Source organism: Scyliorhinus canicula, chromosome 9 (genome assembly GCF_902713615.1).
Source record: "Scyliorhinus canicula chromosome 9, sScyCan1.1, whole genome shotgun sequence".
Taxonomy (NCBI): Eukaryota; Metazoa; Chordata; class Chondrichthyes; order Carcharhiniformes; family Scyliorhinidae; genus Scyliorhinus; species Scyliorhinus canicula.
This window is the reverse complement of record NC_052154.1, coordinates 24,230,326-24,253,375: the sequence shown is the minus strand read 5'-3', so window position 1 is coordinate 24,253,375 and position 23,050 is coordinate 24,230,326. Positions and strand designations below refer to the sequence as shown.

General features: G+C 49.0%; 1 protein-coding gene across 1 annotated transcript in view; it reads left to right on the top strand.

The window, feature by feature from the left end:
• plcg2 (phospholipase C, gamma 2) overlaps positions 1-23,050 on the top strand; it is a 226,957-nt gene that overhangs the window by 110,014 nt on the left and 93,893 nt on the right. Inside the window, exons 2-4 of the mRNA XM_038806353.1 lie at positions 10,153-10,305; positions 19,648-19,741; positions 20,328-20,375. Of these exons, the coding sequence (XP_038662281.1) occupies positions 10,153-10,305; positions 19,648-19,741; positions 20,328-20,375 (295 nt within the window). The remainder of the gene's footprint in view (positions 1-10,152; positions 10,306-19,647; positions 19,742-20,327; positions 20,376-23,050) is intronic.

Sequence of the window (23,050 nt, the reverse complement as noted above, 5' to 3'; positions counted from 1 at the left end):
GATATGGTAGAGATGTGGGCTTAGGTAGGGTGCTCTTTCCAAGGGCCGGTGCAGACTCGATAGGCCGAATGGCCTCCTTCTGCACTGTTAACTCTATGATTCTGTGATGACAAAGGAGCCTTGGTGAGTTGCTGCAGCGCATCTTGTAGATGGTACACTTTTCTGCCACTGTGTGTCGGTGGTGGAGAGAGTGAATGTTTAAGTTGGTGGCTGGGGTGCCAATAAGTGGGCTGCATTGTCCTGGATGGCATCACGTTTCTTGAGTGTTGGAGCCATACTCATCCAGACAAGTGGATAATATTCCATCGTACTCCTGTTTTGTGCAGATAGTGGACAGTCTTTCGGGATCAAGATGTGAGTTACCCTCTTCAGAATTCCAAGACTCTGACATTCTCTTGCAGCCAAAGCATTTATTGTCCAGTTCAGTTTTTGGTCACCAGTAACCCCAGGATGTTGACAGTGGAGGGCTCAATAATGTTATTGCCATGGAATGCCATTGCTTGACACTTGGTAAGAAATGTTTCTTACCACTTAGTCCCAAGCCTGAATATTGTCCAAGTCTTGTTGTATATGGACACAGACCACTTCAGTATCTGAGGAGTCGCAAATGATGCCGGACATTGTGCAAACATCTGTGAACATCCCCACTTCTGACCTTATGATGGAGGGAAGAAAGCAGCCAAAGATAGTTGAGCCTACGAGATGACCCTGAAGAATTATCAAAGTGCAGGGACCGAGGTGATTGACTTCAACAACCCACAGCCATCTTCCTTTGTGCTAGGTTTGACTCCATGCAGCAGAGAGCTTTCCCCCTCATTCACTTGGACTCCAGTTTTGCTGGGGCTCCTTGACGACACATTCAGTCAAATGCTATATGGATGTCAAGGGCAGTCACTCTCACCTCACCACAGAGTTCAGCTATTTTGTCCACATTTGAACCAAGGCTGCAGTGAGATCAGGAGCCATATGGCTCTGGCTGAAACCAAACTGAACATTATTGAGCTGATTACTATCATGTAAGTGCTGCTTGATAGCATCTTCTATCATTTTGCTGATGGTGGAGAGTAGGCTGATGGAGCGATAATTCTCCTGCTTTTAGTGGACAGGATGCATCTGGGCAATATTGCACGTTGTCAGGTTGATGCCAGTGTTGTAGCGGTACTGGAACAAAGTGTCATACTACTGCCAGGAGGGATTGCGACCCGAAAATGATCCTGACACAGGATTCTGACTCAAAAATGAAAAGCCGTCCCAAGGGTGGGAACTTTAAATTTGAAATACTGGCAGAGATTTTCCAGCCCCGATGTGGAGGGACCCACTGCAGGAGATTCAGCGGTCCAGTGAAAAGTCCAGTGTCTTTCAGCGGGGCCGAGCACCCCTGACAGTGGGCAGGGCTGGAAAATCTGTAAGCCAAATGTGTCAATGAGAATGTGAATGACGGCTGTGCAGAGTAGGATATGAACGGCAGGATTTTAGATGAGCCGTATGCTGCATTAATGGTATGCATTGACAAACATTCAAATCTAATCTTTAATCACACCTTGCCCCGTCCCATCCCTTTTCCAAAACTGCAAGATTCCCACGATGTACTGCCATTTTAGGATTTGGGACAAAACCCCATTACGCTTGTGCAGAAACTGTTAGTCAGAAAATGTTATCATTTCTACCATGTTTCCAAAGTTAATTCAGGAGTAACGTTAATGATTCCGTCATTAACATTCACAAATCCTTTTGTTGGTACATTGTGATCCAAGTGGAAGAGAAGTTCAGGTCGTGTCACTTTAAGGATTTCAAGTTCTGGTCTGTAAACAAAAAATTGCTTTGAGGAAACAAAGGCCTGCACTGGCCTTGAGTCCAAGCCCAAGGGCGGTATTCTCCACCCCCCCCCCCCCCCTCCCCCACCCCCCCCCTCCCCCGCCGCGTGGGAGAATCGCCGGGGCACCGCGCGAATTGCGCCACCCCGCCACCCGACCCCGCCACCCGCACGCGATTCTCCCCCCCCCCCCCAAAACCAGCGCCGCGAGAATCGCGCTGGGCCGCTCGGAGAATCGGCGCAAGCGGCGATGGGCCGAGCGGCCTCGCTTAAATGGCCGAGTTCCGCCGGCGCTGTCCACACCTGGTCGTGGCTGGTGGGTACTCATCGTGAAGGCTTGGGGGGCGGCCAGTGGGGAGGGAGGGGGGCACCGTTCCCGGGGGGGGGGGGGGGGGGGGGGGGGCTCCGATAGGGTCTGGCCCGCAATCAGGGCTCATCGATTGGCGGGCCGGCCTCTCCCCTCTGGGCCTACTTCCTTCCACGGCCAGCCCCAGAACCCCAGCGCCATGTTGGTGATGGGCCAGACCGCTCCGCGAGGGTACCGCGCATGCACTAGTTGGCGCCGGCCCAGCTGCGCATGCGCGGGACCCAAGGCACCACGCCTTTTATGTGGCGCTGGGTCTCTGATGCCACGCCGAGGCCCCGCCCCCATAAATCACGCGACGCCCCTGCTAGCCCCATGGAGGGAGGAGAATAGGGATCTGGGAACGGGCGCCGACACCGGAGTAAAACACTCCGGTTTTTACTCCGGCATCGGCACTTGGACTCCCGTTGGGAGAATCCCACCCAGTGTGTTTCTCCAAACTGCAGGATCTGAGTGTGTCGGAGTGTTGACAGGCCCCTCAGGCAAAAAGAAATGAATGCTCTCCCTTACTCCATCCTACTTCTGTAAGGAAGTACACTGCCTCGCAGTTGTGACTTTTGTGCCACAAAACCACTTCCTTGTACTCTTCCTAGTACCATACTTCAAGCGTGCATTTCTTATCTGGTTGCTGCAACGTGCAAGCTTTATTTTAGCAGCAGATTTTTTTTAAAAAGAGGTGTGTTACATCTCAATCGAACTTGAAATGAGTTTGCATCTTTTCCCTGTGAATGTCAATGGGCATTGGAGTACCTGTTACTATAAAAATGGAGGTTGATCAAGTCTTTGGGCCCATGTTCTGCTTTTCCGGCCTGATATTATTTTGCAACTTGTAACATGCAAATGTTTCATCAGGATCCAGTCTTCATGAGAAAAAATACTGTGGTTAGATTTACCATGTGGGTGAAATAAGAGGTTCAAGATATTGAAGCAGAAGGGTGATTTCAGAATCCTTTGACACAATGATAGAGTCTTTCATGGTGAATCCTACTCATTATGTTAAGGCAATAAGAACACTGACCTTTAGTTGACGGTTAGCATTTTTATCCTGTATTTTTTTGTGCAATTAGACATTTTTGAATTTAAGGGGTAGATGTGGGGAAGATATTTCTCCTGGCCAGAGAGTCTAAAATAGGGGTCGCAGTCTCAGAATAATTGATTGGCTAGTTAGGATTCAGAAGACGATAAATTTCTTCACATAAATATTTAGGAATTGTTGAAATTGGGGCGGCACGGTGATGCAATGGTTAGCACTGCTGCCTCACGGCGCTGAGGACCCGGATTCGAACCCGGCCCCGGGACAATGTCCGCGTGGAGTTTGCACATTCTCCCCGTGTCTGCGTGGGTCTCACCCCCACAACCCAAAGATGTGCAGGGTAGGGTGGATTGGCCACGCTGAATTGCTCCTTCATTGGGGGGAAAAAAATGAATTGGGTATTCTAAATAAGAAAAAAAAGAATCTTTGAACTGCTCCCCAGGAGCAGTGGACGCTTGGCCTTTAAGTATACAGAGGACAGAAATCGAAGGATATTTACGGGATTTGGGGATAGTGCAGGAAAGAATGAACGAAAAATGAAATTAAAATCGCTTATTGTCACAAGTAGGCTTCAATGAAGTTACTGTGAAAAGCCCCTAGTCGCCACATTCCGGCGCCTGTTCGGGGAGGCTGATAAGGGAATTGAACCGTGCTGCTGGCCTGCCTTGGTATGTTTTAAAAGCCAGCGGTTTAGCCCAGACAATTGGCCACGGTTTTCTTGAATGACAGAACTTAGAACTTACAGTGCAGAAGGAGGCCATTCGGCCCATCAAGTCTGCACCGACCCACTTAAGCCCTCACTTCCACCCTATCCCCGTAACCCAATAACCCCATCCTAACCTTTTTGGACACTAAGGGGCAATTTAACATGGCCAATCCACCTAACCTGCACGTCTTTGGACTGTGGGAGGAAACCGGAGCACCCAGAGGAAACCCACGCAGACACGGGGAGAACGTGCAGACTCCGCACAGTGACCCAGTGGCGAATTGAACCTGGGATCCTGGCGCTGTGAAGCCACAGGGCTATCCACTTGTGCTACCGTGATGCAACAGACTTGAGGAGCCTCATAATTCTGAGGTTTTTATTCAAAAATAAGGGCCACTCTGGTCAATTCCAAGCACATTACCTTTTGCTGTGACACATTTGCTTTTTTGGATTTACAGTCAAATGCTCATTTTAATTTTCAGTGAAAACTGCTTGCATTTTTTCAGACCTTTAACATAGAAAAATGCCTGAGGTAACTTCGGAGAGGCATAAAAGAACAAAGAAAAAGAGTGCCAAGCCAAAGGCAAAGGAGCTAATGGGGCCCCTATCCATTTGGCCAAGGAGGTGTGTTTCATTGAGGGTCTTAAATGAGGACGGACAAAGCAGTTTAGTTGTTTCAGATACCTGGATAATTGGGGCTCATTCTGGGGTAGGCGGGACCTCTACAAACGGGATGGTCTACACCTGGACCAGAGGGGTACCAATATCCTGGGGGGGAAATTTGCTAATGCTCTTCGGGAGGGTTTAAACTAATTCAGCAGGGGGTTGGGAACCTGAATTGTAGCTCCAGTATACAGGAGGTTGAGAGTAGTGAGGCCATGAGTAAGGTTTCAAAGTTGCAGGAGTGTACCGGCAGGCAGGAAGGTGGTTTAAAGTGTGTGTACTTAAATGCCAGGAGCATCCGGAATAAGGTGGGTAAACGTGCGGCATGGGTTGGTACCTGGGACTTCAATGTTGTGGCCATTTCGGAGACATGGATAGAGCAGGAATGGTTGTTGCAGGTTCCGGGGTTTAGGAATGGTTGTTGCAGGTTCCGGGGTTTAGATATTTCAGTAAGCTCAGGGAAGGTGGTAAAAGAGGGGGAGGGGTGGCATTGTTAGTCAAGGACAGTATTACGGTGGCAGAAAGGACGTTTGATGAGGACTCGTCTACTGAGGTAGTATGGGCTGAGGTTAGAAACAGAAAAGGAGAGGTCACCCTGTTGGGAGTTTTCTATAGGTCTCCGAAAATTTCCAGAGATGTAGAGGAAAGGATTGCAAAGATGATTCTGGATAGGAGTGAAAGTAACAGGGTAGTTGTTATGGGGGACTTTGACTTTCCAAATATTGACTGGAAACACTATAGTTCAAGTACTTTAGATGGGTCCGTTTTTGTCCAATTTGTGCAGGAGGGTTTCCTGACACAGTATGTAGATAGGCCAACGAGAGGCGAGGCCACATTGGATTTGGTACTGGGTAATGAACCAGGACAGGTGTTAGATTTGGAGGTAGGTGAGCACTTTGGTGATAGTGACCACAATTTGGTTACGTTTACTTTAGCGATGGAAAGGGATAGGTATATACCGCAGGGCAAGAGTTATAGCTGGGGGAAAGGCTATGATGCGATGAGGCAAGACGTAGGATGCATAGGATAGGGAAGGAAACTGCAGGGGGTGGGCACAATTGAAATGTGGAGCTTGTTCAAGGAACAGCTACTGCGTGTCCTTGATAAGTATGTACCTGTCAGGCAGGGAGGAAATGGTCGAGCAAGGGAACCGTGCTTTACTAAAGTAGTTGAATCACTTGTCAAGAGGAAGAAGGAGGCTTATGTAAAGATGAGACGTGAAGGTTCAGTTAGGGCGCTCGAGAGTTACAAGTTAGGTATGAAGGACCTAAAGAGAGAGCTAAGAAGAGCCAGGAGGGGACATGAGAAGTCTTTGGCAGGTAGGATCAAGGATAACCCTAAAGCTTTCTATAGGTATGTCAGGAATAAAAAAATGACTAGGGTAAGAGTAGGGCCAGTCAAGGACAGTAGTGGGAAGTTATGCGTGGAGTCGCAGGAGATAGGAGAGGTGTTCAATGAATATTTTTTGTCTGTATTCACACAGGAAAAAGACAATGTTGTCGAGGAGAATACCGAGATACAGGCTACTAGACTAGAAGGGCTTGAAGTTCATAAGCAGGGGGTGTTAGCAATTCTGGAAAGTGTGAAAATAGATAAGTCCCCTGGGCCGGATTGGATTTATCTTAAGATTCTCTGGGAAGCTAGGGAGGAGATTGCTGAGCCTTCGGCTTTGATCTTTAAGTCATCATTGTCTGCAGGAATAATGCCAGAAGACTGGAGGATAGCAAATGTTGTCCCCTTGTTCAAGAAGGGGAGTAGAGACAACCCCAGTAACTATAGACCAGTGAGCCTTACTTCTGTTGTGGGCAAAGTCTTGGAAAGGTTTATAAGAGATAGGATTCATAATCATCTGGAAAGGAATCATTTGATTAGCGATAGTCAACACGGTTTTGTGAAAGGTAGGTCGTGCCTCACAAACCTTATTGAGTTCTTTGAGAAGGTGACCAAACAGGTGGACAAGGGTAAAGCAGTTGATGTGGTGTATATGGATTTCAGTAAAGCGTTTGATAAGGTTCCCCATGGTAGGCTATTGCAGAAAATACGGAGGCACGGGATTCAGGATGATTTAGCAGTTTGGATCATAACTTGGCTAGCTGGAAGAAGACAAAGGGTGGTGGTTGATGGGAAATGTTCAGCTGGAGTTCAGTTACTAGTGGTCTACCACAAGGATCTGTTTTGGGGCCACTGCTGTGTGTCATTTTTATAAATCCTGGCAGAGGGCGTAGAAGGATGGGTGAGTACATTTGGTGGAGTTGTGAAAAGTGCGGATGGATGTTGCAAGTTACAGAGGGGCATAGATAAGCTGCAGAGCTGGGCTGAGTGGTGGCAAATGGAGTTTAATGCAGAAAAGTGTGAGGTGATTCATTTTGGAAGGAATAACAGGAAGACATAGTACTGGGCTAATGGTAAGATTCTTGGTAGTGTGGATGAGCAGAGAGATCTCGGTGTCCATGTCCATAGATCTCTGAAAGTTGCCACCCAGGTTGATAGGGTTGTTAAGAAGGCGTACAGTGTGTTAGCTTTTATTGGTGGAGGGATTGAGTTTTGGAGCCATGAGGTCATGTTGCAGCTGTACAAAACTCTGGTGCGGCCGCATTTGGAGTACTGCGTGCAGTTCTGGTCGCCGTATTATAGGAAGGATGTGGAAGCATTGGAAAGGGTGCAGAGGAGATTTACCAGAATGTTGCCTGGTATGGAGGGAAGATCTTATGAGGGAAGGGTGAGGGACTTGAGGCTGTTTTCGTTAGAGAGAGAAGAAGGTTAAGAGGTGACTTAATTCAGGCATACAAGATGATCAGAGGATTAGATAGGGTGGACAGTGAGAGCCTTTTTCCTCGGATGATGATGTCTAGCACAAGGGGACATAGCTTTAAATTGAGGGGAGATAGATATAGGACAGATGTCAGAGGCAGGTTCTTTACTCAGGGAGTAGTAAGGGCGTGGAATGCCCTGCCTGCAACAGTAGTGGACTCACCAACATTAAGGGCATTTAAATGGGCATTGGATAAACATATGGATGATAAGGGAATAGTGTAGATGGGCTTTAGAGTGGTTTCACAGGTCGGCGCAACATTGAGGGCCGAAGGGCCTGTACTTCGCTGTAATGTTCTATGTTCTATGTTGTATGAAACCAGAGCTTAAGCCAATGTGGTTAGGTGCTGGTGTCGGGACGGCAAAGTGAGTCACAACAGTATCAGCAAGCAAAGCAGAGTTTCACTTTTCTCAATACACTGAATGGGTGTTTGGATGTTTCTACTGGTTTGCATTTGGCTAGAATTTGAATTGTATTTCACTGGAAGTTATTTGTTCACTTCTAGTTTGAATATCAGCAAACACTGAAAACCAGGGAAGACCTATCATTTCCCTGACAAACCAAAATATTTATTTTGACCAGAGAATTTGTTTCTCCCATGTGTTATTGAAATGAGACAGGTATTTCATATTTATACTGCATTTCATACCTTCAAGTCTGTCGGTTTTAAATCTAGTTTCACAGGTATTATGGGCGGGATTCTCTGCTCCCGGGGCTAAGTGCCCGCGCCGTCGTGAACGCCGTTGCGTTTCACGACGGCGCGAACAGGGCCCAGGCATGACCTGTTCTGGCAGGGGCCAGCACGGCGCTGGAGTGGTTCACGCCACTCCAGCCACATTACGCGACGCCAAATGGGCACCGCGCCAACCCGTGCATGCGCAATTGGGGCAGCTCATTCCTGCGCATGCGCGGGGAACGTCTTACGCGCACCGGCCCACCACCAACATGGCGCCGGTGTTCTGGGGCCAGCCGTGGAAGGAGGTAGGCCCAGGAGGGCAGAGGCCAGCCCACCGAGGAGAATCGCCGCTCGCCGTTTGCGGCGATTCTCCGAGCGGCCATGCGCGATTCTCGGTGCGCTGGTTTCGGGGGGGGGGTGGGAGAATCGCGTGCAGGTGTTGGGGCAGCGTGGCGCGATTCGCGCGGTGCCCTGGCGATTCTCCCACCCGGCGTGGGGGTGGGGGGGGGGGGGGGGGGGTGCAGAATACCGCCCAATGGACCTTTCCATTGCATGGCTGTGAAATTAGACAAGTTGGCTCTGGATGACGATATGATCACTTCAGGCCACTTTACAACTTGGGTTTGAGTGGTATTTGAATGCAGAACTTTATGACTCTGAGGTTAAAGTCCCACCATCTGAACCTCAGCCTTCTTGTGGAAGTCTAAAACAAGATGAAGGGCGGCACGGTGGCAGAGTCGGCATGGTAGCACAATGGTTAGCACTGCTGTCTCACAGCGCCAGGAACCGCAGTTCGATTCCGACCTCGAGTAACTGTGTGGAGTTTGTACCTTCTCCCTGTGTCTCCGTAGGGTTCCTACGGGTGCTCCAGAAATGTCCACGTTAGGTGGATTGACCATGCTAAATTGTCCCTCAGTGTCCAAAGGTTTGGTTAGGTTCAGTGGGGTTACAGGATTTTGGGCATCGTGTGGGAATTGGGCGCAGAACAGTATACAACACTTTGGTTCCCTGGTCCACACTGGGGTCTTGCTTCCAGGGCCCCAAGCTCTCCATTGGCCGAGGTTCACCTGTTCCCGCGGGATTGGCCCAGAGCCAGTCATGTGTTCCATGGCGCCCGCACCTTAAAAGGTCTGTGATACGACAGGAAGTGTGGTCAGTTCCAAAACAGGGAGAGAGGGAAAATAAGTGGGCATCTTTTCACGGTCAATTACATAACTGCAGAAGCCTGGGAGTGCGACATAACTCTGACGCAAAAATAGAAAACACAGGACATTCTCAGCAGGTCTGACAGCATCTGCGGAGAGAAAAGGGAACGAACACTCTGAGTTTGGACGACTCTTTGTCAAAAGTAATCCAAACATAACAAAGATATAACTCTGACCTCTTGTTCAATAATATGGCACATGATAACAAAGGAACTTTAAACAGAAAATACATTTTGACAGGGGAAACATTTTAATAGAGTGCTTCTAAAAAGGCTCGGTTCAAGGTACAAGTATAAACATGTGTAATAACCCGCACGGGGATACACTCATCAATATCCCTATGGGATTCATGGAGCTTCCCGCTAGAAGGTGGAGGCCGGCTCAGTTGGAGCTTGTTACCGGACTGTGTAAAAGCAGGCCCTGACAGGGACCGACATCCCGGTAGTCCCGACGGGGATTGATTGTGTGTACTCTGCCATAGCGACCATTTTCTATGTCTATAATAAACTTGCTTTTATTCACCTGCAAGATCCTGCTGGGACTTTTTCACATGGTGCTTCAGTCATTTTTTGAAAAATAATCCATCTACTTTAACGATACACATGGAAATCCTAGTTCCGCTTATATTGCATTTCTTTGAAAGGCTCATCAAAAACTGAGTGCCTCAGTGCAATATCAGTTTTTCTACAGCATGCCATCTATAATCAAAAACAGTGGGAATGCTCTGTGAACGAGTGCCAAAATCACGCTGTCTGCTATTTGTCTTCTCTGACCAGTTGTCATCACTGCTGCCCTTGCGCCCTCCACCTTAACCGTGAAATATTATCTTCCAGCAGTCAGCATGCAGCACCTCATATAAATATATTTTGTTTGCTTTCAGTTGACCTACAAGAGATCAAAGAGATCCGCTTTGGCAAAAATTCAAAGGACTTTGAGCAGATTTCAAAAGATCTGAAAGACAAATACAGCGATGATGTCTGCTTCACGGTGTTCTACGGCACTGACTTTGTGCTCAACAATCTCAGTTTGGCAGGTGGGTACCTCTACTACAAAACATACGGGCATACGAATTAGGAGCAGAAGCAGGCCATCCAGCCCTTTTGAGCCCTGCTCCACCATTTGTTAAGATCATGGTTGATCTAATTGTGGTTGCTACTTTCCTGTCTACCCTCTACATTCTTTGACCCATTGTCAGTCAAGAATCTATCCACCTCTGCCTTACAAATATTCAAGGACCCACTTCCCTTTGAGGAAGACGAACAACCCTCTGAGAATAAAAGATTTCTCCTCAACCCCTGAAATAGGAGACCCCGTGTGACCCTTAGTTCTAGTCTCTCCTATTCGAGGGAAAATTCTTTCAGCGTCCACTCTGTCAAGTCCCCTCAGGATCTTAGATATTTCACTAAGATCACCTCTCATTCTTCTAAATTCCAATTAATACAAGACCTACCTGCCAAACCTTTCCTCATAAGACTAGCTCTTCATCCCAGGAATCGGTCAAGTGAACCTGCTCTGTGCTGCTTCCAATGCTATTATATCCTTCCTTAAAGAGGGTACAGTTCCCTCTTTCCCGAGTATTGGTCCTGGTGCCGCTTGAATCAAAACCCGTTTCCCCCTAATCTTTGAGCTACACGTTCTAATCTCTATCCTAATTTACCTTGTGCCAGTTTTGCTGAGGTTCAGATAAGAATCCAGTGATTAATACCTCTGATGTTCTGCCTTTTAATTTAGCCGATAGCTGCTCATGCTCCCTGAGCAGAACCTCTTCCCTGGTCCAATCTATGTTGTTGATACCTATGAGGATCATGACAACTGGATACTCCCCCTCCCACTGCAAGTTCCTTTCTGACGCAGGACAGATTCACCAACCCTGTCAGCATGCTGTGCTCTGGGTCAGGGCACTGACCATAAACCTGGACCCACTCTCCGTTTTAAAGAATAAAATTGAATTATCACCAGAGCATTCCGTTAGAAGAGCGGAAAAGTTCTGAATTAGAAGCATGGCAACAAGTCTGGAAGGGCAGCAGGGTAGCATGGTGGTTAGCATAAATGCTTCACAGCTCCAGGGTCCCAGGTTCGATTCCCGGCTGGGTCACTGTCTGTGTGGAGTCTGCACGTCCTCCCCCTGTGTGCGTGGGTTTCCTCCGGGTGCTCCGGTTTCCTCCCACAGTCCAAAGATGTGCGGGTTAGGTGGATTGGCCATGATAAATTGCCCGTAGTGTCCTAATAAAAGTAAGGTTAAGGGGGGGTTGTTGGGTTACGGGTATCGGGTGGATACGTGAGTTTGAGTAGGGTGATCATGGCTCGGCACAACATTGAGGGCCGAAGGGCCTGTTCTGTACTGTTCTATGTTCTATGAAAGTATTATCTAAAATGATCATCAGAAGATTTAACATGATGTGCCAAAGATCCAAACAAACATGGATCAGGTGTAACTGCAACGGGAGGGTCTCATCAGTCCATTGATTCCGGGGTTGTTGGTTCTAGGGCCGGTGGCATCTTGGCAGTGCCAGGGAGCCCAGGTTCCATGTTGAAGGGGGGCCTAAAAGGGGGGGAGAGGAGGAACTGGGCAGCCTTCCCAAATGGCAAATGATCTGCAAGGAGCCTTTCCTGCTGGCGAGCTAAGCGTGGCCTTGGTGGAGAGAATCTCCCGAGGCCCCAAAAAACCGGCAAAGTTGAATAGCGAGATGTTTCTCGGCATCTGTGTCTCACTCAAGTCACGTCCTATGTTTCAATAATGTTGGTTGTTAGTGAAAGTATATGTAAAACAGCATGCTAAAGAAGTTGGATCCTTGCTAAAACCAATTTACAATTGCTAAAGATACCATCATGAAAGATGCCAATTACTTCCAGCTGCACAGGGGCACCAGACAAGGATGCCCACTGTCCCCGCTGTTGTTCGTCCTAGCGATCGAACCGCTAGCAATCGCGCTCAGGGCAGCAAAAAGTTGGGGGGGATCCGAAGGGGAGGCAGAGAGGACAGAGTCTCACTCTATGCAGATGACCTGCTCCTCTACATCTCGGACCCACAGAGCAGCATGGACAGAATCATTGCGCTCCTGAAAGAGTTTGGAGCCTTCTCGGGCTACATCTTCCCGGGGGGGGGGGGGGGGGGGGGGGGGGATGGGATGCTATAGGATCCCAAAGAAGGTTCTACAAAAAACAAAATCCAGGGTGGGGGGCTAGCCCTCCCAAACCTACAATTCTACCACTGGGCGGCAACAGCCGAGCGAGTAAGGGGATGGATCCAGGAGCCAGAGGCCGAGTGGGTGCGCGCGGAGGAGGCCTCCTGTGTGTGGACCTCCCTCCGGGCCCTCGCCACGGCAGCAGTCCCATCCTCACCCAAAAAACACTCCAGCAGCCCGGTGGTGACAGCCACCCTCCAATCCTGGAACCAACTGCGGCGGCAATTTGGCCTGACCAAAATGTCGGACAAAGCTCCCATCTGCAACAACCATAGGTTCACACCAGCACTGACTGACGCCATCTTCAAAAGGTGGAGGCAGCACGGAGGGACACTGACAGTCAGGGGACCTATACACGGACGGCAGGATCGCAACACTGGACGAACTGACAGAGAAATTTCGGCTAGCCAGGGGAAACGAGCTAAGGTATCTGCAGCTCAAAAACTTCTTACGAAAGGAGACAAGGACGTACCCACAACCGCCACAACAGACACTACTGGAAGACCTACTAGAAGCAAGTATCCTAGATAAAGGGAACTGTATCGACATGTATGACCGACTGGTAGAAAGGGCCGACACCGTACTGGAGGCAACAAGAAAGAAATGGGAGGAGGACCTGGGGATTGAGATTGGGTGGGGACTCAGGAACGAGGCACTGCATAGGGTCAACTCCACCGCCACGTGCGCAAGGCTCAGCCTGACGCAACTAAAAGTGGTACATAGAGCCCACTTAACAAGAACCCATATGAGTAGGTTCTTTCCGGGGGTGGAGGACAGATGTGAATGTTGCCAAAGAGGCCCGGCCAACCACGCCCACATGTTCTGGTCTTGCCCCAGACTTGCAGGGTACTGGATAGTCTTCTTCGAGGCTATGTCCAAAGTGGTGGGGGTGAGGGTGGAACCATGCCCGAAAGTGGCGGTCTTCAGGGTCTCGGTCCAGCCAGATCTATTCCTGGGGAGGAGGGCGGACGCCCTTGCCTTTGCCTCCCTGATCGCCCGCCATAGAATCCTGTTTGGCTGGCGGTCAGCAGCACCACCCAGAGCTGCAGACTGGCTGTCTGACCTCTCAGAATCTCTCCAAATGGAGAAAATCAAATTCACCATCCGAGGGTCAGACGACGGCTTCCACAGAATGTGGGAGTCATTCACGCAACTGTTCCGGGGCCTGTTTGTGGCCAACGAACAAGAGGAAGAATAGCCGGGTGGCCAAGAATCAGGGGAAAATGGTCGGGAATCGGGGGAGGGCAGAGATGGTCTGGGAGGGAGAGGAGGGGGGGGGGGAGGCGGCTAAACCTGAGGAGGGAGGGGCGAACCATGGGGGGGGGGGTGTTGGAGGGGGGTGGGGAGGGGGAAGACAGCTAAACCTGGGGAGAGGGAGGCGAACCGTGGAGGGGTGGGAGGAACGGGAGAGGAGGGCTGGCGGGGTGGGGCGGGGGCAGGGAAGCGGGAGCCAGAGGGAGGGTACGGGATGCCAAAATGTGCATGACACCTCCAGGAGCGGGGAACGAGGAAAATGGAGATGGAGGACAGGAGGAGCGGCAGAAGCGGGGGCGAGCGTGGGACGGCAGCGAGACCCATCCGGGAGGGGCGGGCGACAACAACACACAGCACAGCCAAATATCGCACACTGTGATTTTCTCCCCGGCACCCAAATGTGTGTGTGCCTCCCCCAGGCCCCGCAACCCCCACTCCCCCCACCCCACTCCCCCGCAGGCAGTCGCCTACTTACGTGGTGTGGGTAATTTTGCCAGATGTACAGAGCTGCCGCTGTCAAGCTGGTGCACAATACCCCACCAGTTATTCTATTTCGTATTTTATTATATTTTTTTAATGTTGGGGTGTGCCCTTCTCCTCTAAATATGTATATATATATATATATATGTTTCTAATTCTGTGTACATAACGGTAATTATACCTTGTTCAAAAACCCAATAAACACATTTATTAAAAAAAATGAAAGATGTCAATAGGTAAATTGGCTTGCCCCGAAAGGTGGGCGTTGATTGGAATGCAGGGAGCAGACCTACTTCATGCCGACTGCTCCTGATCTTTGTGTTCAGCCAGTACTAACCAGACTGTTCAGTAACAGGGGCCGAGTGTTGTAGCGCCGTGTAAAGCTAGCCGTTGCTGTTTAAAACTAGTCGGCACCTCGTAAAGGGGAGGTGCACTGTGGCAGGAGCTGGTGCTGGTGGCTATGCAAGAAGTGAATCTGCCCTTGGAAACAATAAGGAATGGCCCATTGTCGGAAAGAGATCTGCTCCAAGGTTTTTGAATTCTGCACTGAAGATCTTAGTGGATGAGGTGGAAACGAGGAGAGATATCCTGAATCCATTGAGGGCCAGGAGGCCTGCCTGACACAAAGGGCAAAGGTAGTGGGAGCAGGTAGCTGTGGAAATCAATGGCAGGAGTCAAGCCCTGAGGAGTTGGACACAGTGCCACAAGATTTTCAATAACCTCATACAAGTGATCAAGGTCGGTGATCAAGGTCAGTGGATGCACTTTCAAACGCCATATTCCAGCGAGCTGCACCACTAGTCTCAGGCAGTGCTTAGTTCACCACACACTGGTCACTCACCTACTAACAATCTCTATCAACCAGGCATTATGACTCACATTCATACGCTTCAACACACCTGCAACCACATAGCTGTGCTGTAAGCCTCACGTCTACACCTTACAGCACGCACATACTGGCAGCTATTCAACTGTGACAACCACATCGCCCAAACAGATTGCAGCAAACACGCTAACACACTTTTGTTTCTCATGCAAGAGCAGATGGTGCACAGTCAGAGGCAGTGGTAGCTAACTGGAGCTAACATGCATGGCCTAACTCCCATGGAGGAGATGATGCTGGCCATTAATGGAAGGGCAATTGTTAACTGTGTGGCCAGGGAGTGGCTAAAACCATGAAAGATTGCCCAATTGAAATGGCCTGCAGTTGCCACCATGAAAACGTCAGTGGGGAAAACAATTAAGAGATTGCGTGAAACCTTCAGCACGTTCAGTTACCTTGAACAACTCAAGAGCGATCATTGCCCAAGAGTTCGTACACTACCTGAAGGAGACAGGAACTCAACAAATCCGATTCACGCCTTATCAACCTGCCACAAATGGCTGGCAGAATATTTTGTATAAATGACCAAAAATTAATTGAAGGTAATGAGAGAACAAGGTTCATTGTCTAAACGCTTGAGCCAATTCCTGCTTGCGTATGGGAATACTGCGCACTCAACAACCCAAGTTTCTCCAGCGTAATTAATAGTTAGACATCAACTATGCGTAGCATTTGATTTGTTAAATCCACCCAAGACAAAAGAAATTGTCAAAAAAAAGCAGCAGGATCAGTTCAAACAGCGGGAGAAGAAGGCGAAACGTCAGCAGCGGGATTCTCCATCCCATTGTGGCCACCTACAAACTGTCGGGAACTTTGAGGGTGTGAGTGTGCCGCCGGAGAAGCAGAGGATCCCGCCGATGAAGAACCTCACCCCGTACATTTCACCATGGCCAAGAAGTTCTGGTCAGGAACTATACCACAAGGGCCACAAACTTAGCACAGATAGGACTGGTCTCCTACACCACGATATCTCAAAGTGCAGGTTGCAACGCGCGTCCGGGTCACGGGCAGGTATCGGGAGGGTTGCGGAACCATCGGTCGCGGCATTCCCGCATTGTTCCCGATCATGATCGATATTGAGAATGGCAGCCACTGCCGCCTTTTAAATGAGAAGCTGATGAGGAAGTGCAGTCTTCCGGCCAGAAGCAGCAGAAGTGAGCGGGTCAAGCACCTTCTATGTACGTGCTTTTGATGCCAAATCACGGAGGAGAACTTCTTCCATTTTCTAGCTGCTGGCAAGCAAGGCAAGGGGACTATGAAGATAACTACACTGATGTACCTGACCTGTGATAGCACATTAAATCATGGCAAGAGGTGGGGCAGCACGGCGGTGCATTGGTTAACACCGCTGCCTCAGAACGCCGAGGTCCCAGGTTCGACCCCGGCTCTGACCGTGTGGAGTTTGCACATTCTCCCCGGGTTTGCATGAGTTTCGCTCCCACAACCCAAAGATGTGCAAGGTAGGTGGATTGGCCACACTAAATTGCCCCTTAATTGAAACAAATGAATTGGGTACTCTAACTATATTAAAATATCATGCCAAGAGAGGGCAGCATGGTGGCGCAGTGGTTAGCGTTGTCACCTCACGACGTCGAGGTCCCAGGTTCGATCCTGGCTCTGGGTCACTGTCCGTGTGGAGTTTGTACATTCTCCCTGTTTTGCATGAGTTTCGCCCTCACAATTCAAAGATGTGCAGGGTAGGTTGATCGGCCATGCTAAATTGCCCATTAATTGGAAAAAATGAATTGGGTGCACTAAAATGTAAAAAATAAATAAATAAATAAAAATATGCCAAGAGCCTACAAGGCTGTCAGCATTCTGGAGTAGCATCTCCCAGAAGTATCCAGTGCTGAGTAAAACAAGCATTTTGTTGCTATTGCCCTTCACGATGACCTATATGTGTGAGGTTGACTTTCTGTTCTCACAAAGATAAAGATGGCACAAAGGAGCTGGCTGAACTCTGCACCTGATATGCATGTTGTCCTCTCTTCCTATGAACCTGATTGGAGTGAGATTGTGAGGACCAAGTAGGACCTCCTTTAGAATCAAAGGCAGGGAACGTAGTGTGTGTCGCGAACGTCAGTCGGTGTGGGTCGCGAATGTTGGCCAGCGTGTGTTGCAAAGGTCAGCCAGCATGGGTAGCAAAGGTTGGCTGGTTGGCAAAAGTAGGTCCTGGGAAAAAAGTTTGAAAGCACTGTCCTACCCCAGATGATATAATATGGATGAGACAAACAGATTAACTTTTGATGAGAAGAATCAACCTGCCAGAGACAGAACCGGTAGAGAATCCAAATCAAACTGTGCCAAAACGACCCCTGGATCGTCCCGAGAACCTGACACGAATCGACCAATTGGGGAAAACAGTACTTTCGTTGAGAACCAGACACTGAGTCAACTTCAGAACACTGCGTTGACTCTGGTTAAGACAACCAGGGGCGACGTCCAAACCAAACCAAAGACACCAGACGTTGCAGCAAGAAAGCAGATGCCTGAGATTCGCCCACAACCACACAATGATCGAAGGTCTCTGAAGTATCTGACGTATTGGCTGTTGTTGTTGATTGATTGTTAATGCTATACTAGCCAGAATTCTCCAAATGTTTGGAATATCTTTTCCAGCTGGGAGTGCCCCCTTCCCGGGGGTTTCCCCTCGGCATGTGGTGGCTTCAATGGGAAATCCTGTCGACAAGCGGTGGGAAGAGAGAATCCTGACACCAGCGAACGGCGGCTGGCGGACAGGAGAATCCCACCCACCGTTTATTGTGTCAGGGTCCTTTGATTTAAAGGGGCAGGAAAATGTTGTGTACTCATGGTGCTTCTAGTGTTTCCTCATCAGCAGCCTTGCAGTGGAATAGGGCACTTTAAGAGACTGATCACTTAACGTCGTTTGCGCGGGCAGCGCTCACATAGCAACCTGCAGTGTTAAATTCTTCTGATAAAGCTCTTCATTTGTTTGAACCTCTGAGGGCTGCAGACTTAATTTTAAATGGCCACAATATTATTTTGTGATGCATGGTCAAAATTCTTCAAGTGTACAGCCCCTTTAAATTTTTTTGTCTGCCCATGAGTTCAACTTAAAGGGGTTGAGTTATGAACGGCCTATGCGGGATCTTCCAGATTGCTGTGCGGTTGCCTTGCCGCACTATTTTGAGGGAATATTGTGTGGCATGGTTGGTAATTAGGGAATTTGGGGTTGTAGTTGCTGGTATTGCACTCAGGTGAGTTCTTCACAGACCTGTGGGCAGAAAGGGACTGTCTGGGTGCCTTCTCCCCCCTCCCCCCCTCTCTCTTCCTCCTCAGCTGGCCACAGTACCGCTGCTCGCAAGGATTGTTCCCTCAAGATGACAATATTGTTGAAAAGGCCACCTCGAATCTTGACACATGTACTGCCAAGCGCTGCAGGGTTCCACCAGAGAGGTCCAGGCAGCAGAGGCAATGGATCCGATCTACACAAATGGGAACAGAGTTCCATAGCCAACGCGTTTAGCTGCGTGTTTCTCAGTGCTCGCAGCACCGAGAAACACAACAGCATGTAACGTGACTCCGGTTAGATACGCGGCCTCAGTGGGAAACGCTCGACCGAGCCCGCACTTTGTCCCATTTCCTGCACTGAGTAACCCAATCTATCGCCCACCCCCCCAAACCTCCGAAAAGCCCCAAGGGGTCCACGGGGTCCCCCAAACTCCACTTCATGTGCATTCGGAACCCCCGGGCCTGCTCCCTGTCAGTAAAAAAAATGCCAGTTTGGCACATTGGCAGTGCCAGCCTGGCACGCTGGCAGTGTCCCAGCCAGTTGGCAGTGCCACCTGGGCACCTTGACAGTGCCAGGCTGGCACCCAGGTGACGCTGCCAGGGCCCCCAGGTGGCACCAGTAGTGTCAGGAGACCACCCTGTCCAGAGGACATGCACCTGGAGGCCTCTAATCCCATGGGAAACCCCTCACAAGTCCATCTGATCCCTGTTTGTGGGGACTAGTATTTAAATGGCGCTTGCCTGAGGTCTCTATCATACTAACGCTTAGTTACCTGAGGGAACTGCATATTAGAGTGAGACTAGCTGTCTCGCTCTCATATACAGATTGGCAGGATTCCCATTGCGATGTCTCGCGAGATCACGTTAGAACTCGCGAGGTGTAGTGAGCCGGGTAGATCCCAGAAGTGGGGTTTCCCGCATCTAACGGACACTCAACACCACGTGCCTGGGAGACCGCGCGCATTGTTTCAACATGACAGTATTCTGCGCCGTCACATTTGCAGCTATGTGAGCTTAAGAGAGGGAGTTGATTGGAGCAAGATCATCACTTATGTCAAAACTGCCATTGCATTGCATTGCACGTTGATGACATCATGCTTCTCATAATCCTGGTGGGCATTCCCCGTGTGCACATTGAGGCCTGCACCAATATGACCCCACAAATATGTCAGTTTGGGGCATTCCAGGGGCATTCGGAGTGCCATGTACTGGCGCTAAACCCATTTTCTCACCCAGAAGTCTTTAAACAATTCCTATGTTGTATCTGTAATTGAACTGAGACCAGTAACCAGCAGTTCACATATCTTTTCTATCCTTATAGCTAATTCAAAAGAAGAAGCTTCCAAATGGTTAAAGGGACTGGAAATTCTGCATAAGGAGGCTCACGCTGCACTGACCCCATTACGAATAGAAAGGTAGTGAAATCCATCGTCTGTCTTATGTTTAAGCTGCTTCACCCATTCTGCAACTAGGCGCTGTTTTGTTATGCTCTTGACGTAGCATAAGCTGCTTCCTTGATGTGCACTCCTGACAAAGGAAGGTTCAGACTTGGAGATAGCTTTAACACATTTATTAAACTGTTAACAATTCTCCTACTTGGATTTGATTCTCCTGTTAATGCTGCTATAGCTACTTAGAAATAATACTGAATACAGCAAACAATAGTTTAGTAAACTGGAGGTTTGTGTTCTCTCACATAGAACTTCCTGCATTTTAAAAAGATTAATAGCAACCATTTTTGAAAATCTCAAAGAACTTTTCTTAAAGACATGAAGAAGCCCAGAAAATGATGCACGAAATGAATTGCTATTCGGGACCTCGCTACTTTAACTGCAGTTAGTTCTGATGCTCTCTTGACGTTAATTTGCTGCTAGAACTTTGCCTCATGACATAATTGGGCTCGAATTGTTACGTTGTAACTTGATGCCAGAAGCCTATGAATGAAAACATGACAATGAGTCTCAGAAACTGTTTCACTCGCATGTTTTCTTTGCTTTGCAGCTGGTTGAGGAAACAATTTTATTCAGTGGACTCGACAAGACGAAATAGGTAAGGCTCATCAAAACACTGTACTCCTTTAGCCAGGGTTAGTCAGGTTAAGCTGCTAGTGAGGGTGTCCCTCAGATGTTGACGATGGAGGACTCGTCATGGAAGGCCAAGGTCATTGGACGGGATTCTCCTTCCAGCGACGCCGGAATCGCGAAGAAATCAAGGCCGCCCAATGGAATGCCATGCTCCGGTGCCTCGACAGCAGCGTGAATGCATTCCACGCTGCACGCCAGCGTGGGCATGCAAATTATGAAGTAAATGCCGTTGGCATATCATTAATGGGCTCGACCCGGAAGTTTCCAGACCCCCCACGATGCTCTGCCTCCACCAGGAGAAATTACCGACTGTAAGATTAATTTATGGTATTTAAACTCGGGAAACAGGCTGCTGAGGGAGAGAGAGGGGTACGAAAAGTGTCCAACAGCACCATAGTGTGCTGACAATTGTGCTGCTGGCCGGGGGAGTGTCTGTTGTAGCCAGGGGGCAGAGGGTGGTGATGGCCAGGAGGTGGGCCGAGGGGTCGGGGTGGATAGGCAGAGTCCGCCATTGCCGCAGCCTTCAAGGCAGCCATGCGGCTACGCACACCAGTGACTGCCCACTGTGAACTAACCGCCCCTGGTCATATGGGATGAGGGTGTGTGAGGAGTGGAGTGCCTATATGCAGGAAGTGCCAATCCCGACCCCGGCAAATCACACGCCAGAGCTTGTTGGAATTGTACTAGTTGCATGTGACATCGGTGCTGTCCCATTAGCACGTCCTGAATCCTCCAAGACCAGCGCCGCTTTCGGGGCTGGAGAACCCACATGTTTCAGTCCCGGCGTCAACACTTCGTCTCTGAAGTTTAGAATCCTGGCCATTATCTTTGGTCCTCCAGTAAATCTCCATTCCTTATCCACCATGCCTGAAGCTGAACCAGAGTTTGGAACCTCGGACTAGTATTTGACCACAAGGTGATCCTCTGACCACACACCCACACCATCACTAGGACCACCTCTTTCCACCTCTGACCCTGCACCCTGCCTCAGCCCCTCTGCTGTCGAAATGCCTTTGTCACCTCTAGGCTTGACTATTCAGCTGCATTTTCGACCGTCATAAACACTTCATAAACCTGAAGCCACCCAAAACTCTGTTGTCCATGCCGTTACTCGCACCCTGTCAACCCATTTCCCCTGTGTTCGCTGACCTAGGTTGGCTTCCCGGCCGGCAGTGCCTCGATTTTAAAATTCTCACCCTCGCTTTTCAAGTCCCTCCACCACCTTGCTCCACCCTATCTCTGGAACCTCTTTAGCCCTCCGAGATAAAGCCAGAAAATGTTGGAAAGCTCTGCCGGTTTGGCAGCAACTGTGGAGAGAGAGGAACGGAGTTAATATTTCGCGTCTGACTGACTCTTCAGACCTGACGAAAGGTAGAAATATGATGGTTTATATACTGTTGAAGTGAGGGGGTGGAGCAAAATAGAAGAGAAGGGAGATGTGGGAGCTCAGTAGAGATTTAGCAAAGATGTCATGGACACAAGACAAAGGGAGTGAGAATGATAATGTTAAAGACAAGGGTAGGTGCTAATAGTGGTTTAAAAGTCAGGCAGCAGAATGTGTTAGGAGCAGAACAAGGGTGAGTTCCACCACATCACATTTCTGCCTCTCTTGTTCTGGTTTGGTTTCAGCTTTCCAGCATCCACAGTAATTTGATTTTGTTTTAGCCTTCCAAGATATCCAAGATATATATAGGGGCTGGTTTAGCTCACTCAGCTAAATCGCTGGCTTTTAAAGCAGCCCAAGCAGGCCAGCAGCACGGTTTGATTCCCGTACCATCCTCCCCGGATCGGAGCCGGAATGTGGCGACTAGGGGCTTTTCACAGTAACTTCATTGAAGCCTACTCGTGACAATAAGCGATTTTCATTTCATTTCATTTCATATTTCTGGCTCCTCGAGTATTCCAGTTTTTAATTGCTGCACTTTTGGTCATCCTGCCATCAGTTGCCCATAATAATAACAATCTTTATTCTTGTCACAAGTAGGCTTACATTAACACTGCAATGAAGTTACTGTGAGAATTCCCTAGTCGCCACATTCCGGCGCCTGTTCAGTAACGCAGGGGGAAAATTCAGAATGCCCAATTCACCTATCAAGCACGTCTTTCGGGACTGGTGGGAGGAAACCGGAGCGCCCGGAGAAAACCCATGCAGGGACGGGGAGAACCTACAGACTCCGCACAGACAGTGACCCAAGCCAGGAATCGAACCTGGGATCCTGACGATGTGAAGCAACAATGCTAACCACTGTGCTACCCAGGTCCTATGCTTGAGAATTCCTTCTGCAAACCCCTCCATTGTCTCCCACACTTTCCTCCTTTATGATCCACCAGGAAACCTACCTCTTTTTCATTTACTCTAATGTCTCTTTATGTTGCATGGTGTCAAACTTTGTTTGATATTTCTCCCGTGTGGCGCCTTGGGATATTTTACAATGCCAAAGGTGTATTATAAATATACATTGTCGTCAGATCTAGTGAAATAAGTTTTCCCTTGATCATTGCTTGCCACTTACTGGCCATGGCATGTTATCTGCCATTTGTCAGCTGACGTCCTGCTGTGGGCCACTTCATTGTGAAATTATCATGAACCCGCTCCACTCTTGACTGTGTGACAAAGGGAAAGTCATGGATGAGACAGCT